At 43.3% G+C, this 18,744-nt stretch overlaps 1 protein-coding gene across 1 annotated transcript in view; it reads left to right on the top strand.

The window, feature by feature from the left end:
• LOC148100766 (protein NLRC3-like) overlaps positions 1–11,892 on the top strand; it is a 69,463-nt gene extending 57,571 nt beyond the window's left edge. Inside the window, exons 12-13 of the mRNA XM_087846971.1 lie at positions 10,120–10,169; positions 10,345–11,892. Coding sequence (XP_087703097.1) covers positions 10,120–10,169; positions 10,345–10,889 — 595 coding nt within the window. The 3' untranslated portion in view covers positions 10,890–11,892. The remainder of the gene's footprint in view (positions 1–10,119; positions 10,170–10,344) is intronic.
• Positions 11,893–18,744: the final 6,852 nt, after the last annotated feature.

Raw genomic sequence — 18,744 nt, 5'->3', positions numbered from 1 at the left:
TTTAGTCCAGTGATCCTTGGTTTCTTGGGGACAGGGATTATGGTGGAGGACTTGAAGCAGGCATATGACATGCCTGCAGTGAGGAGTTGAAAATGCCAGAAAACACTGGGGCCAGCTCGTTTGCACAGTGTCTGAGGGTGGCAGGAGACACACCGTCTGGGCCAGGAGCTTTTCGAGCATTCAGACTCTTAAACTGCTTCCTCACATCTGCTTCATGAATATGAAGAGTTGTAGTGGGAGATGGTGGTGTGAAATCCTCCTTGGTGTGGGGTGTGGAGGGGGGTGTTGTAGATGAAGTGTTTGATGGTGGTGATGGCTCTATGGAGGGGGGAGAGGTGGGGGAATGAGTGTCCAAAGTGTCTCTATTGTTGGGGTCGTTGGAGGTGTGGAGGCTGCTTGACAGCTTGTCAAAATGGCAGTAAAAGTCGTTAAGGGTGTTGGCCAAGAGCAAGTCATCAGTGGAGTGGGGGGTTTTAGGCTTGTAGTTGGTGATATTCCTAAAACTTTTCCACACAGAGTCATTCTCTGAGATCTGCTGCTGCATCTTCTCAGAGTGCTGATGTTTAGCAATGTCCACTTCTTTAGTTAACCTGTACTTGGCCTCTCTGTAGCAGTCCTTGTCTCCGCTTCTGAACGCCTTTCCCTTTTCCAGCCACAGCTTTTTGAGTTTAGGAGTAAACCAGGGTTTGTCATTGTTGTAACTCACCCTGGTGCGTGATGGCACAATGCTGTCCTCACAGAAGTGGATATAGGCGGTGACAGTGTCTGTAAACTCGTCCAAGCTGTTAGAAGCAGCCTTCATTGTGTCCCAGTCTGTAGACTCCAAACACGTGCGAAGCTCCTCCACAGCCTCGTTGCTCCACAGTTTTTTAGTCCTCACGACAGGTTTGGAGAGCTTCAGCCTCTGTCTGTACGCGGGGATAAGGTGGATCATGACGTGGTCAGAAAGTCCGAGTGAAGCGCGGGGCACCGCACGATAGGCCCCGCTGATCGTGCTGTAACAGTGGTCCAATGTCCTCTCCTCTCTGGTCGGGCATTTAATATACTGCTTGTATTTTGGAAGCTCTTGGCTCAGATTGGCTTTGTTAAAGTCCCCAAGAGCAATGATGAGAGAGTCCGGGAATGTCCGCTCCATGTGCAGTATCTGCTCCACGAGAGCGCACTGAGCTGCCTGCACATCCGCATCTGGTGGGATGTAAACAGCGGCCAAGATGAATGAAGCAAACTCCCGCGGAGAATAAAACAGTTTGCAGTGAATAAAAAGGTAATCCAGAGAGGAAGAGCAGTGCTGAGCAATCACTGTTACATCTGTGCACCAGCCACTATTAATGTAGAAGCAGATACCTCCACCTGTGGTCTTACCAGAGAGAGAGGCCTGCCGGTCCGCGCGCAGCAGATGAAAACCCTCCAGCTTGAGCGCGCAGTCCAGGATGTCCTCACAGAGCCACGACTCCGTAAAACATAAGACACAGGAGGAGGCAAAGTCTCTGTTCATGCTTCTCATCAGGGCCAGCTTGTCCATCTTATTCCTGAGTGAGCGTACGGATTATTGGGTTAGGGTGCAATTGACAGGTGTGCAATTGAGAGCTTGCTGACGAACTGCATTACAGTTTGGTACGGAAGCTGCTCTGCCAGCAGCCGTAAATCACTACAGAGGGTGGTGAAGGCAGCAGAGCACATAACTGGCATGAGGCTTCCTGCCATTCAGGACATTTATCTCCAACAATGCCTCCATAAAGCACACAGCATCATCAAGGACCACAGCCACCCAGCACATCAGCTGTTCTCCTTGTTACCATCTGGCAGACGTTACAGGAGTCTGTCTGCTTGGACTACAAGACTTAAAAACAGTTTTTACCACCAAGTCATATGACACCTCAACCACAACACGTAAACACACACAACACACTCCAGAGGACGCACTCAGAGGCTATCTTGCAGCTTCACAAGTACTCTGTTTAATCTGCACTGGTCACTCCACTTTATTGATGTTTATATTTAAAAAGTGCAATACTGTAATTTTCTGCTGCTCATTCTTGTGCAATATCCCATCTGCCCCCCCCCGTCATATTTCTTTTTAAGATTTTCTTATTTAATCACCAGTGTACATATATTTATATTTATAGATACATATATATTTAGTCATCTTTTCTCTTTTACCACGTCTCTCTAATATGTTGTTCTTTACTGTTTTTCTATTTATTTTATTTTATTTATTTATTTTTCTTCCACTGTAGCATGCTGCTGAGTGACTGCTGCTCGTCAAACACATTTCATTGCAATGTTGAGCCTGTGCTAACTTGCATATGACAAATAAAACTGAAACTGAACTGAACTGAAACTGGTCTAGGGATGGCTTTTTAAGTAAAGGTTTAACTACAGCCAGCTTGAAGGTACATAGCTGATTGTTAGAGATAGTTTTATCATATTTAAGATTAAAACATTAATAAATGGCAGGACTTCTTTGCGCAGTCTTGTAGGAAAAGACGTTATGATGGTTTGGAGGACGTAATTACTGAAGTTAACTCAGAAAGCTCAATTGGAGAAAAAGTTTCTAAATGATTATCAATGGTACTGAAAGTAGCTGTAGATAATCAGAATCAGAATCAGAATACTTTATTAATCCCAAAGGAAATTAGGGTTACAGCAGGCAGCACGCTAATGGCGCATGCGCACTTACAAAGGAACCTTCTGACCAACTTTATTGGGGAGACATGTCAGAAAGGTAGGCTGATAGGGAAAAAAACAACAAAAATACATAACATGAGGTAAGAGGAGGAGAAAAAAAACTCCACTCAGACTGAGCTCCTAGTGGGAGAACAGTTTGATAACAGAAAAAACACCTCAGCACAAAAAGCACATGACTATCAATACACCATAGAAACACAAGACAAGCAACAGGGGCGGGTAAAGGGTAAGAGAGAGCCAGTGTAGACAGCACATCCGGTCCTGCAGCATGTCTGCGCTGGTCCAGTCGACTGCCATCTTCCCCGGTAGGGCACAAGCATCGAAGGCGTTTGGAAAGGGAGGGGGGATCAGTGTGTGCATATCAGTGTATGTGTGTGTGTGTGTGTCCAGAGTTCAGCTGAGACAGTGTCCTTCGCCCTGCCAGGCTAAGTAAACAGTATTCCAGCCAACCAAGGTGACCTTGTAGGATAGGAAGGAACAGTCTAAACACAGTCGCTATCAGGGTGTTTTGTTCAGCTCCAGCCTTGAAGCCGCAGCTGGCGCCGAAGGGGTCTCCGCATGCATTCAGAGACCAGTTGATCAAATCCATACACTGGTCTCTCAATCTCCCGTTGGAGAGCCGTGAGCTTTCTATGATGTTATCCAAACGTTCCATGATGTTGTCATTCTTTTTGCTCAAAGAGCAGGTTCTGAGAACTCATGACCGCAGTGCACTTCCCCAAGATGTGATCGAATTTGCGCTCTAAGGTGTTATTCGAGCTAGCCCCTCCAGATGTAATCCAGTTTTTCACTCAGAGGTCTTGTTCTGAGTATTCACGGCAGCCGTGCTTTCTCCAAGATCTTCTCCATGCTGCACTCAATGAGCCCATTTTGAGAATCTCACGCCTCGTCCCATCATTTCAATCCCAGCGGGCAGCCTTGTGGGGGTTTGAACAGCCGGTTCCGCTTCCTTATCTTCAGCAGTCAGGCTCGCCCGAGCCCAGACTTCTCGTTGAGAAGGGGTGTCAATTGCATCCAGAGACCAGTTGATCAAATCCATAATTCCTCTTTTAGGTTTTAGAGAACAGACTGTGAGAGAGTGTTCCAGGGAAAAGTAAGTAAAAACACAAGACAAGACAAGGACATAAGAAGCTAAGCAGGGAAGATAAGGGCAGGAGAGGAGAAAAGTGTGAACGCCTTCGCAAAGAGCCAAAAAATATGTTACATCTTTGACATGATTATGAGTAATTCTTTTTGTAATGGTTAAAATTTTATTTGTGAAGAAGTTCATGAAGTGATTACTAGTTAACATTAAAGGAATGGCTGGATCAACAGTGCTCTGATTTTTGTAAGCCTGGCGACAGTGCTGAAGAGAAACCTGGGGTTATTCTTATTTTCTTCAATCAGTGACGAATAGTAAGATGTTCTGGCTTCACGGAGGGCTTTCTTATAAAGCAACAAACTATTTCTCCAGGCTAAGTGATGATCTTCTAAATTTGTGACACGCCATTTACACATGCAGGTTACGGGTTATCTGCTTTAGGCTACGTGTTTGAGAATTATACCACAGAGTGAAGTACTTCTTATTTGAGGCTTTATCTTTCACAGGAGCTACAGTATCCAGACTCAGAGGTAGTGAGGAGGTAAAATTATTAACAAGATAATCGACATCTCTTGGAGTAGTGTTCAGATAGCTGGTCTGCTCTGTGTTGGTACAGGGCATTGAAGATGATAACAGTGGGTGGATTATATTCTTAAACCTGACATTTAGACTTATTCTATTTTTCCTTCCTTATACATACCTTTTTATGGCTTGTGCTTTTCTCTTATGTTAAGCACTTTGGTATACCGCTGGTTTTTAAATGTGCTCTATAAATAAATTTTTTGTTGTTGTTGTTGTTGTTGTTGTTGTTAGTTACAGCGCTTTCAGATAGACATCTACTGTGGTGAAATCTCCACCCCACTGCTGTTTAATCGGACGTTTCTTTTACATTTTGAGAGAAGCCAATTGAGTCTAATAACAGATTAAATGCCATGTTGAGGCTGTCATTTTTAGCATCTACATGGATGTTAAAATCACCCACAATAATTATTTTATCTGAGCAGAGCACTAAATCAGATAAAAAGTCTGAGAAATCAGACAGAAACTCTGTCTAAGACCCAGGTGGCCAATAGATGATCTCAAATAAGACTGGTCTCTGAGTTTTGCAGCAAGGGTGGACAAATGGTATGATTCTTATATAGCACTTTTTCACTCTCCCGGAGTACTCAAAGCGCTGTATACAACATGCCTCATTCACACCCACTCATACAAGCACTTCTAAACTCAAGTGCAAACGAATCTAGATTCATACACATTCACACTCCGATGAACACATTGGAGGGCAACTCGGGGTTAGTGTCTTGCCCAAGGATATTTGGCATGCAGACTGGGGAAGCCAAGGATCAAACCACCAACCTTCCAATCAGTAGCTGATCTGCTCTACCACCTGAGCCACAGCACCCAGGTTACAATTACATTGTGGGGGATGAAGACAGCAGGCCAATGTTAGATCAAATGAATTATTAAATACCCATTCAACCCACCCCCAAAGCAAAAACTAAAATGCCAATTATACAAGCAACAAACATCTGTACAACCTTCATTCAAAGACTTTTTCTTTTTTAAAAACAAACAAACAATCTCCACGAATTTCCACGGCTGAGCTGCACTGCTGACTGTGTAAAAAGCACAGAAATGGATTACAGCTGTGCAGGCAGGTATTACACCATACCTGCTGCAGGCTGCTGTGGTGCGTTTAAAGTCCGCCACCGTCCACGGAGAGAGAACACAGCATTTCTCTTGGGTTATGCAGTAACAAACAAGGATCCAAATTTAGTCTATGGACTGATAAAAGAGGATGTATCCCGACTCAGAGTCAAAGGAGCATGTAAAGAAAAGCGTCTGGATTTCTTTGAGTTGCTTGAAGACGTTTCACCTCTCATCCGAGAAGCTTCTTCAGTTCTAAGGTCAAATGGTAGGGAGTCCGAGATTTAAACCTAGTGGGAGTATCCCCCCAAAGAAGGACAAAAGGACCCCCTGATGATCTTCTAATCGCATGAGCCAAGGTGTGAAAATGGGTGTGGGTCCCAATCAGCCAGGGTTTCAGGTGAGCTCATTGTGAAACCTGGCCCCACATTACTATGCGAATTCCTGAGGTCAGATGGCCCAGGATGTGAGTGGGCGTTAAGGCGTCTGGGGAGGGAACTCAAAACTGGATTATAGATGGCAGACAATTGGTGTCGTAAACCACCGCCTCTGTTCAAAGATGGTCGCTCACAGTGGACATAGATGGCTTCTTTCACTCCTCTTTCAAACCATCTGTCCTCCCTGTCCAGAATGTGAACATTGGCATCCTCGAAAGAGTGTCCTTTATGCTTAAGATGCAGATGGACTGCTGAGTCTTGTCCTGTGGAGGTGGCTCTTCTATATTGTGACATACGCTTGTGAAGTGGCTGTTTGGTCTCCAATGTAGAGGTCTGGGCATTCCTTGCTACACTGTACAGCATACACCACATTGTTAAGTTTGTGTTTTGGAGTTTTGTGGAGTTGTGTTTTTATAAAGTCAGCAAAGAGGCACAGAAAAGAAGATCAGACACCAGCAAGGGAAGATAAGAAAGACAGATGCAACAACATTGTCATCCCCTATGTAGCCAGTGTATCAGAAAAACTCAGGAGAGTTTTCTCCAAGCATGAAATCCCGGTGCATTTCACATCCAGCAACACGCTTAGACAAAAACTGGTTCACCCGAAAGACAAAACTCCAAAACACAAACTTAACAATGTGGTGTATGCTGTATAGTGCAGTGAGGAATGCCCAGACCTCTACATTGGAGAGACCAAACAGCCACTTCACAAGCGTATGGCACAACATAGAAGAGCCACCTCCACAGGACAAGACTCAGCAGTCCATCTGCATCTTAAGCATAAAGGACACTCTTTCGAGGATGCCAATGTTCACATTCTGGACAGAGAGGACAGATGGTTTGAAAGAGGAGTGAAAGAAGCCATTTACGTCCACTGTGAGCGACCATCTTTGAACAGAGGCGGTGGTTTATGACACCAACACCGATTCAGGATTGATTTTGGTGACCCCTGACTGAAGTTACCAGGTCTCATTACTGACAATGTGAATTATAATTTTACTGGATTTATGTTTACCTTTAGCCAGCAGTTTGAAATTTCCCTCAGTGTTGTCTGCTCTGGCCTCTGGAAGACAAAGATGTGGAGAGCCAACTTTTAAATCCAATAAAACCAAGTCACTTAACAAGACCCTTTGGAAATAAGGAGAATTCTTCAAACAGATTTTTACAGTGTCATATGAACAGCAAAACAGAACATTACAGTAAAACAACACATAGCAAAGCAGGCAGAGTAAACCCAGAGCTGTAGAGCCTTTAAGCACAAACAGCAGATACATAAAAATTGACAGACATGAAAAAAGTTGTTCGGGGCATTTCTGACCCTACTTTTATAGGAGTCCACAACTCCTTCTCCAGCTGCTCGGTAATGTTCCACTCTTTGTCCTTTACTTGGTCCGTTTTACATTTAAACGACAAACATTTTTAATTTTTAATTAAGTCCCTTGGACAGTTTTCTGGTCAAATTGAGTTCAACAGTCTGCAAAACAACAGATGCAAGGCCAGTTGAGCAGTAAAAACAATTAATCCACCTGAAAATTTCGGTTTTGCTACCATAGGTAGGATACAATATTTGTTAGAGAAGGGTTTCCCACAACTTTGGGCAGTGAAGATGGGCAGAGAGAGTTCCAGGTGCATCTTCAGCAGTGCCAAGTTTAATTAACCCTATGTTTGGACACCATGGGCCATAACATGATCAAAGGTTATTTATTGATCGTAATTACTAAATTTCAAACAATATGGATTAACAGGTGCTCATTCAACAAGTGGCATAGACTCATAATATAATTGTGGAAAATATTTGACCTAACTATATGGGTCTTACAATTTGAATCTAGGAAGGTTAAATGCTAGACACAGCAATTCTAATGCATAAGAGCACTCCAATGTAGGTATATGTAGTGTATACAAATATATACACTGCCTGGCCCCATAAAAAAGTGGCCACCAAAAAAAGGTCACACACTCTAATATTTCGTTTGACCACCTTTAACTTTGATTACGGCATGCATTCGCTGTGGCATTGTTTTGATAATCTTCTGCAATGTCACAAGATTTATTTCCATCCAGCGTTGCATTAATTTGTCACCAAGAACCTGCATTGATGATGGTAGAGTCTGACTGCTGTGCAAAGCCTTCTCCAGCGCATTCCAAAGATTCTCAATAGGGTTAAGGTCTGGACTGTGGTGGCCAATCCATGCGTGAAAATGATGTCTCATGCTCCCAGAACCACTCTTTCACAACTTGAGCCCGATGAATCCTGGCATGGAATATGCCTGTGCCATCAGGGAAGAAAAAAAACATTGATGGAATAACCTGGTCATAGTCAGGTAGTCAGCTCACCCCATCCTTGGTACACATACTGTTGCTGAACCTAGAACTGACCAACTGCAGAAACCCCAGATTATAGCACTGCCCCCACAGCCTTGTACAGTAGGGACTAGGCATGGTGGGTGCTTCATTTCATCTGCCTTTCATCTTACCCTGATGCGCCCATCACTCTGGAACAGGGTAAATCTGGACTCATCAGACCACATGACCTTCTTCCATTGCTCCAGAGTCCAATCTTTATGCTCCCTAGCAAAGTGAAGCCTTTTTTCCAGTTTTCCTCACTGATTAGTTGTTTTCTTACAGCTACACAGCTGTTCACTCCCAATCTCTTGAGTTCCCTTCACATTGTGCGTGTGGAAATGCTCTTACTTTCACTATTAAACACATCCCTGAGTTCTACTGTTGTTTTGCTTCAATTTGATTTCACCAAACGTTTGAGTGATTGTCGGTCACGATCGTTCAGGATTTTTTTCTGGCCCCATTTATTCCTTGAAGACAATGGGTCCCCACTATCCTTCCACCTTTTTAATAATGCGTTGGACAGTTCTTAATCCATTTTTAGTGGTTTCTGCAATCTCATTAGATGTTTTCTTTGCTTGATGCATGACCACAAGATCTGTCTTTTGACATGGTTGGTTATGTAATGAGAAAAAAGTCATTGCACCAGTTGGGGTTAAATAACTTGTTGCCAGTTGAAAGAGAATCGCCAATGAAGTAATTGTCAAATAGGAGGCTCATACCTATTTGTTTACTTAAATCTAGGTGGTGACTTTTTTTGGCCAGGCAGTGTATGTTTTTCATTGCTGATTTGTAGGCTGTCCATAACTACTAGCACATCCATCCATCCATCCATCCATCTTCATCCGCTTTATCTGGGGCCGGGTCGCGGGGGCAGCAGCCTAAGCAGAGAAGCCCAGACCTCCCTCTCCCCAGCCACCTCCTCCAGCTTATCCGGGGGAACACCAAGGCATTCTCAGGCCAGCCAATCCGTCTGTCGATCTCCATCTCCCTTCTCCCATCACTCGCGAACAAGACCCCTAGATACTTGAACTCCTCCACTTGGGGCAGGAACTCATCCCCGACCCGGAGTGGGCACTCCACCTTTTTCCGGCTGAGAACCATGGCCTCAGATTTGGAGGTGCTGATCCTCATTCCCACTGCTTCACACTCGGCTGCGAACCGTTCCAGTGCGAGCTGGAGGCCTTCACCCGATGAAGCCAACAGAACCACATCATCTGCGAAAAGCAGAGATGAGGTTCTGATGCCACCAAAGTGAAAGCCCTCCACCACTTGGCTGCGCCTAGAAATCCTGTCCATAAAAATTATGAACAGAATCTGTGACAAAGAGCAGCCCTGGCGAAGGCCATCACCCACCGGGAACAAGTGCAACTTATTGCTGGCAATGCAAACCAAGCTCTTGCAATGGTTGAATAGGGATCGAATGGCCTGTAGCAATGGGCCAGACACCCCATACTCCCGCAGCACCTCCCACAGGACACCCCGAGGGACACGGTCGAATGCCTTCTCCAAGTCCACAAAACACGTGTAGACTGGTTGAGCAAATTCTGGAAAAAAAAAACTGAATACTTTTAAATAAAAAAGAAAATTAAGATTAAAATATGAAAACTAATATCTCCAAGCTTAAAAACTTTTAAACAATCAAAATTAAAAATTCCTCTGAAATCATTCTAAAAAAAATACTTTGTTTGTTAAGAAAAGCATTTGAATCAGTCATATTTCATATCATACAGTGGTGTACATACAGATCCAGGATCAGTCCAAATCATCAGCAGTTTGATCTACCTATGGATTGAGTGTATTTGTAAAAATGTTGGACTGTTCCTTTATCAGTGTCTAACAGTATGTGTATGGGAGCCATGTAATGTCCATGTGTGCATGCTCAAAAGAGACTGTGCTGGTCTGACCCCCTTCTCCTTTCAGGGTGGAGCCTGCTGGATCCCGATGGTGCAAAGCAGAAGGTCTGAGGAAGTGTAAGTGTGTTTTTAATGTGATTCATGAAAACAAATCAGCACACATTCAACCATCTTCAAACTGTCACACCATTCATTCACATCTCTGATGTCAGGAGTCATCATTAAAGTGTCAATCAATGAACAGATGATGGATCAATAACTGCCGCTGGATTGTGTTTGTTCTCTCCATCAGATTCCTGTCAACTCACAATCGACACAAACACAGTAAACACAAACCTCAAACTGACTGAAAACAACAGGAAGGTGACACATGTGGAGGAGATTCAGTCATATCCTGATCATCCAGACAGATTTGATGTTCATCCTCAGCTGCTGTGTAAAGATGGTCTGACTGGTCGCTGTTACTGGGAGGTCGAGTGTAGAGGAGATGTTCTTATATCAGTGAGTTACAAAGGAATCAGAAGGAAAGGAGGAAGTGATGACTGTGTGTTTGGATGTAATGATCAGTCCTGGAGTCTGATCTGTACTGATGACGGTCCTCAGTCTGTCTGTCACAATGACAGAGAAACACCCATTTTCTCCTTCTCCTCGTCTTCCTCCTCCTCTGACTCTAGCAGAGTAGCAGTGTATGTGGACTGTCCTGCTGGCACTCTGTCCTTCTACAGAGTCTCTGACACTCTGATCCCCCTCCACACCTTCAACACCACATTCACTCAAACTCTTTATCCTGGGTTTTATGCAAATTCTGGTTCCTCAGTGTCCCTGTGCAGAGTTTAGTGTAAAGAGTGTCCTCCTGTTAGAGAAGCACGCAGATAGTTCAGTCTGTATGTCTTTCTCTTTCACTCAGAAACACGTTTTCAGATTCATGGATTCGATCAATTGATGTTTTTCTGTCGGTTTCTCTGAAGCTCAGTTCACAACCAGCTCCTCTGCATTTTCAACAAGTCTGAACTCATTAAAATGAATCCAAATGTTTGATTTCTCTTTCTTAATGTGATTTTTCCAAACTCTCCACATGCTCTTATTGTTTCACTCATTATTGGAAGCTCATCATCTGAAAATGTTTCAGCCATATAAGCTGAAAATATTGGCTCAACAGTTTTGAATGCAGTTCTAAGCAGAATGTAATTATATTGAGTTATCATAATAGATGTGACTTGGAGAGCCATTAGATCACCAGCCAAATTACTCTTGATACAGCCTAGATCTTGGTTTTAGACTAGGGGTGACCGTGCCTTTGCCCTGGTTGCACCTAACTTGTGGAACAATCTTCACATTGCTATTTGTGCGTCTGACTCAATTCGATCATTTAAATCATGATTAAAAACTTATTTAACCTCGCTTTTCTGGCTAGTTAATGCCTCTAGTTTATACTTAACTCCAATTTTATTTTCGTATATATCTCTTACTTATACCCATCTGTTTCTACTAAGTTTGATTTGATATTCAATTTATTCTTGTGTGATTTGTGCCTTTGAACTCCTAGAATGTTCAGTACTTTCTTAATGGTCTTATATTATTCATGTTTTAACCTGCTGTTTTATGTACCGTTGGTTTTTAAATGGGCTATATAAATAAGGTTGCATTGCATTGTATTATAGTAAATAGTAATGGCTGCATTAATCATATGAAAGTAGTCTTGTCTTTTCACAGACATGTTGATGGGTTTAGATTTTATTATTGTCATTTGTATTAGGAAATATTTAAGCATATATGCTTAGAGGTGTATAATCAATTGCGTAGTGATAGGATGTGTGATCTTTAGCAGGCTGCAAAGGCTCCCCCCCCCCCCCCACACACACACACACACACAGACACAGTATTCTTTGTTCACATGTATACCTATGTAAGATGTTATATGTTAATGACCCTATGCATATTCATGTTACCACAATAAAAGGAGTGCTATGGGGAACCTGGCTGAGAGTCTGACGGAGGTTAAGTGGGTGGAACGACACTTGGCTCCAGGCAGGTCTCCCTCATGCATGAGTAACACAAAGAACTTTGGTGACTTGTGTCTTGCTTTTTACGGTGTAGCAAATGGTCCTTAACGTTGCAGCGAATAGGTTTACATTACAAACCTATTACATGTTGAACAAGAACATGGTGCAGTTTGATTATTATATTCTTAGAAATCTGCAAGTATGTTTGTATAGCATTGCATATATTGTGTATCACTTTAGTTTGTATGAAACATGAAATCTCAAACTGAGGGATCTAAAACTCTACACAGATGATCTAAAAACACAAAACCTCTTACACTTCTAATATGCACATTTACACAACTAAATGGCAGTATTAATGAAAAGAAAAACATTCAAAAAATCCCTTTAAACCTTAACACAAACAAAAGGAAGCATCTCTATGGAAAAAGAAACCCCTCCACTTAGTTTGACCTGCTGATGTCATGTGTGACATCATCAGGATTTTAAAATGAGGAAATGTTAGGCGGGCGTTTCCCCACACCTGACCCTCATGAAGACTGAAAAGACAAACAAAGTAAGTATGACCAAATGACTTAATCTGTAACATAATAAAATATAAAGAAACGTAACTGAGCATTTGCCTTAATTTGCAGAATGTTTGATTTGCCAGCAATAAAAGGCTTACACAAACAAACCCGGGACAGTGAGTGAAGCAATGTTACTTGACAAATAGCAAATCATAGCAAATACACAGAAACAGAATAATGTGTACAATGTGCAAAAAAAAGGTAAACACATATGGGACAAATGGAGAGCATTGCAACTGCTCCTCCGCTTTGTCACCCCCCCCTTAAGGCACTCACTCCTCCATGGAATGCGACAGAAAATCGGCCACCACATTCTTGTGCCTTGGTCTATACTGGATCCTGAAGCGAAATGGCTGTAGGGATAGATACCATCTAGTGATTCTGGCATTAGAGTCTTTCATTCTGTTGTTATGATTCAGTGTTATTGATATTTTTTGTACTGTGTTTATTGTGTGCCACACCAGAGGGTGGCATAGTTTGTGTCCTGTGTTATTACTGCTATGTGAGTTCCAGGTGGAGGGTGACCATTGGTGGAGGACTGGGAGAGGCCGGCTATAAATGAGGACCCTTCTCAACCGGCACGCCCCCTGCCTACCTTCTGTTCCCAACGAACTGTGCATGTGGCTGCGTGTGGATTTTTATTTTGGAAGCTTTTGTCGTGTTGTAAATAGTTTTTTGGAAATAGATGTAAATAGTTGTCAATATTTTTTTTACTCGGTAGCTGTAGGGGTGAGAAGCCATTTTCTTTGGGAACCTTTTCTCCTGTTTTTGGTGAGGGAGGCAGGTAAGACACCTGTAATTTTCTTTTGGGGTTTTCTGTGAAGGTAAGCCAGCTGCATTTCATTTCTAGAGTTTTTGTTTGTTGTTTTGGCCATGCTCACCCTGACGCCCGCTACCTGTTGGGACTTAATAAACTGACTGTGATCTTTTTGGTCCGTCTTCCTTGAGAGCAGGGAGTGTGGGGGCATTTCTCCTTATTTTTATTTTCCTTATGTTGCACGCCGGTTTTCCTGGGGCTGGGGTGTAACACTTTTCATTCATTGTAATGCACGATGGTCAGTTTCCAAAACAAACTCATCACGCATTAGATAGTACTTTAATGTATCCAGAGCCCATTTTATTGCCAGTGCCTCTTTTTCAATAGTGGAATATTTCATTTCCCTAGGAAAGAGCTTACGGCTTATATACACCACTGGTCGTTTATTCTCACCCTCACCCTGCAGCAACACTGCTCCAAGTCCTTCTCCAGAAGCATCCGTCTGCAAAGTGAATGGCTGAGTAAAATCTGGGCACTGCAAAAGAGGTTCACTACACAAAAAGTTTTTAAGATCAACAAAAGCAGCATCACACTTGGCAGTCCATTTAACCTATGTTGGGCTGGATTTACGAGTAAGGTCACTAAGGACCGCAGCGCTGGCAGAGAAGTTGGGAATGAAGCGGCGATACCACCCCGCCAGAGCCAAAAACGATTTCACTTTCCGTTTGGTTGTAGGAGGTGGGTAGGCACTCAGGGCTTCAATCTTTGACACCTGAGGGCGGATGACCCCACCCCCGATGACATAACCCAAGTACTCCATCTCAGACTTAGCAATGTGACATTTGTGTGCATTTATGACAAGTCCAGCTCTCTTAATCAGTTGAAAGACATCAGAAAGGTGCCGAACATGATCCTCCCAGGTCTCGCTAAACACCACAATGTCATCAATGTATGCTGCGGCATACCCATCTGCACCTCTCAAAACTTTGTCCACCAACCCCTGAAATGTGGCTGGTGCACCGTGCAGACCAAAAGGCATTGTTCTAAAACGGTAAAGTCCACTGGGAACTCTAAAAGTTGTCAAATCTTTAGAAGACTCAGTCAAAGGTACTTGCCAGTAGCCCTTGCAAAGGTCTAATGATGTAAGATACTTAGCGTTCCCTAAGCGCTCAATCAGTTCCTCTACTCTTGGCATCGGATAAGCATCAAAAGCAGAAACAGCATTGAGTTTAGATAAATCCACACAAAATCTCTGTTTAGAGACATTTTTCTTTGGCACTAGCACCACTGGACTACACCACTCACCTCTAGATGGCTCAATGACTCCCATGTCAAGCATGTCTTCCACCTCTTGTTTTAATGCTGGCATCAGCTTTGCAGGAACCCGTGAGGTGGTGTCCCTAATAGGTTTTTGAGTGGGACAGTGGAGTCGTATCTCATGTTGGATGAGATTGGTGCAACCTGGTTTGGTGCTAAAAAGATCAGCACGCATAATTGCTTTCAACTCTTTCTGTTTCTTTGAAGTGAGATGACTCACACCAGGAACTGGCTGTTGACCTGCTGGAGAAGGAAAGAATAGCTCCCGTGGTTCCTCCTCTTCGACTACAGCATGAGCCCAACACTCTAGCGGAGATGCTGGCTGATCAAACCATTCTTTCAACAAATTTACATGAAATATTTGATGCTTCTTGCGACGCTCAGGCATGTACAGTTCATAGGTAACTGGACCCACTTTCCTACTGATCACATACGGTCCCTGCCACTTGGCAAGGAGACTGTTTTCAGATGATGGAAGAAGCAGCTAAACCTTTTGTCCCTCTTGAAAAATCCTCCTATGAGCTGCCTTGTCATAACTCTGCTTCTGACGTTGTTAGACACCAACCACATTAGTATTGGCCAGCTCTTGGAGCTCCTCAAGCTTATCTCTCATTTTCAGTACGTATGAAAGAACATTGGGTTGTTTTCTGGGATTTGGAGCCTCCCAAGCCTCTTTCAACACATCAAGGGGACCCCGGACAGCATGGCCATACAAGAGCTGGAAAGGAAAAAACCCTGTGGAAGCTTGAGGTACCTCTCTATAGGCAAAGAGCAAGAAAGGAAGCCACTGGTCCCAATCCGCTCCTGTATCTTTCACAAACTTCCTCAACATAGCTTTAAGGGTTTTGTTGAAACGTTCAACAAGGCCATCTGTTTGTGGGTGGTAGGGAGTTGTCTTGATACCTTTGATCCCCAGCAATCTATAAACTTCACTCATGAAGTTAGATGTAAAGTTGGACCCTTGGTCAGTAATGATTTCTTTTGGAATGCCTACCCTCGAGAACATTTGTATTAAGCAGTTGGCAATCTGACGAGCTTTAACCTTTTTTAAGGGGAAAGCCTCGGGATATCTTGTAGCATAGTCACACACTACCAAAATATACCTGTGCCCTGCACTGCTCCTATCTAATGGGCCTATGATGTCCATCGCAACACGGGAGAATGGGGTGTCTATGACTGGCATAGGGATCAGGCGAGCCCTTTCACCTTTCCTTCCTGGTGCTGTTAACTGACACTCTGGACAAGACTTGCAAAACTGCACAGTGTCTGTAAACTGCTGTGGCCAGTAAAATCTAGTTGACATACGAGAGAAGGTTTTGGCTTGACCCAGGTGTCCTGCCCAAGGGACTGAGTGGGCTAACTGCAGTACTGTGGATCTTAAGCTCTTAGGCACAACCAACTGGTCTCCCACCCTACTGCGGCGATATAATAGCCCTCCCTTTAGGAAAAATAGCTCTCTGCCTCTCTCAGTGACCTCTATTGCATTTGTGACACCTTTTGAAAACAAGGGAGCTAAAGATGGATCCTCTCTTTGAAGCTGAGCTATTTCACCAGGTACGACTGGTAATTCATCACATTGTGGCACTGGAACGGGTTCAGTGAACTTTGTCCCCCTCACCTTATAGCCTGTCGCCTCTGGGCTCTGCTCCTTCTTATGCGGCCCTGACTTAAACCTTCAAAATCAGGAACATCACTGTTAGCGAAAGGAAAGTCACCCCAACCTAAACCTTCTTCTGCGTGATGCTTATGTTTTGACCTGGTGACTGCTACCATGGACTCAGCTGTAACACTTGGGTTGATTTCCTCTCCCCTGGCTATCAGATCTCGCAAAATGGGAAGATCACAACCTGATATGGCAGTTTGCTCATAACTCCCACTGAAAGTAAATACAGCTTGCCGTCAATCTGAATATCAATGTTGGCAATTGGGTAATCCACATCATTAACGTGAACACACCAAACTCTGTCCCCTTTTGAAGACAAAAGGGGACAGAGCCTTTCAGTCTGTTGCACCAAGGCTGTGGAACAGTTTGCCACTACAATTACGTTTGCTTGACTCTGTGGATTCTTTTAAAAAACAGTTAAAAACTCTTCTGTTCAAACAAGCCTTTTGTTGATCTACATATTTTATATTTTTACATTATTTACATTTTATCTTTTACATTGTATATAATGTTTATTGATTTTACTGTTTATTTTAATATTTGTGTACAGCGCTTTGTGATTGTCTGTCTGTGAAAAGCGCTTAATAAATAAAGTTTACTTACTTTACTTACAAACTTTTACCTTGCCACAAAACGTAGCATCCCTGGGAAGACATTCCTGCCTAACCAAGGTACTTCCTGAATCCAGAAGAGCCACACATGGCTTTTCCTCAATAAAAATGCATGTGGTGCGCTCATGTTGAGACGAGGGTGCTAAAGACTCAACTTCATCTTCCTGACCTTCGACACCCCTTGAGGAAAAGCACATATATGTGTTACTGACAGTCTGACTTGGACAATCTGCCCTAAAGTGACCTGTTTGACCACAAGCGTGACACATTAAGGCCCACGTTGCTTGATTTCCCTAGCCCGACTACTAGTGGAATTATGGGGGCCCTGCCTAAAATTCCTAACCCTAACCCCTACCTGCTATTACTGGGTTAGGGTAGGTAAGGGGAATGAAACTCCTCCCTGCACGAGGAGGGCAGGAGTGATGCACGGGCCATACCGTGACCCTTCCCGCGGCCCACCACGTTATCGCCATCCCGTCTTCCGTGTCCGTCACTCTCCAGGTCCAAATTCAGGTAAGTACCGTCCTTAATTAGGCTTCTCAGGTAAGTACCATATTTTAATTGTTTTTTAACCAAATTGTTCTAATTTTAATTTTTGTTTCAGGTTTTCAATTGTTTTTAACTGTTTTTAATTGTTTATTTCAACTGTGTTTGTAATAAGTTTTCTATTTTCCCAATGATTTTTGTCTCCGTGTTGTTTTTATGAATTCCCAATCTTAGGTTTTAAATTAGTTTTTAGGCCATAAATAAACATGAAAATGAATAAAATTTTAATAAACCTCCCCCAAAAATAACAAACTAAAATAACAAACTAAAGCAACAAACAAAACATTTTTATTGGTGATGCATGGCTGTCGCTAGCTTTCGGCGGTGTTGTGCCTTCCTCAGGCTGTGCACATCCATCAGTGGCCAAATTCAAATAAAGGAGACTCCTCTCTGCCCCCTCCTTTTATAGCTTTTGGCTCCTCCCCACTGCATAGCATCCAAAGTACCGAATATACGTGACTTTCTTTTTCCTTTTCTCTCACTGCTTTCTTTTGCTTACCACTATCCTTTTCCTTTCCTTTTCTCCTCTCCTACCCTTCCTTTGCCTTGTGTTTCCTTTTTTCTCCTAATTCCTGCTTCCTTTCCCTTGGCTTATGCACCCTCCTTTCCTAATTACATACATGGCCTTCATTTTTGTTTTTCCTTTTTGTTTATATATATTTCCCTTGTGTGGCCTTTAGTTTGAATTCCCTTAGATTTTTTTATTGAGGTTAAGGTTAGGGGTTTACCATGGATGGGGCTAGGTTTGTGTAAATGAGCAGGCCACCAGCAAGCTGGCAGCCTGAAGTGCACGGGCCATCAATGGGGCTGGGTTGTGATGTCCCTGCCCTGTTTCAAAAAATTACCCATCTTGGGTGTATGCGCATTTTACATCATTGGGCCCTCGCGACGTTTCGGCATATCTTTGCCTTCTTCAGGCTGGCCCAATGTGTGTTGTCTTGTGTCTGTTTGACTTCTGTCTTGTCTGTGCCTCTCTTGGCTTTTATACTCTTTCTTGGCTCCTCCCACTCTTGGGTTTCCAACTTGTGTTTCTTAAAAATTCTTACTTGCTTTTCTTTCTGTTTTTCTCCTTTTGTGACTTCCTTGTCTTACTATACTTATGTTTTCTCTTGCTTTAGGGGTTAGGGTTAGGATGAGGAAAATAAACCTGTCCCTCCCAAAGGAGGAACAGAGCGTGCACTGTCCATCAACCCCGATGGTCCGCAGCCTCACATCCCTCTACCTCC

This window comes from Neolamprologus brichardi, chromosome 10, assembly GCF_056152115.1.
Source record: "Neolamprologus brichardi isolate AB-2024 chromosome 10, ASM5615211v1, whole genome shotgun sequence".
Lineage (NCBI taxonomy): Eukaryota > Metazoa > Chordata > Actinopteri > Cichliformes > Cichlidae > Neolamprologus > Neolamprologus brichardi.
This window is presented reverse-complemented; position numbering and strand designations above follow the sequence as displayed.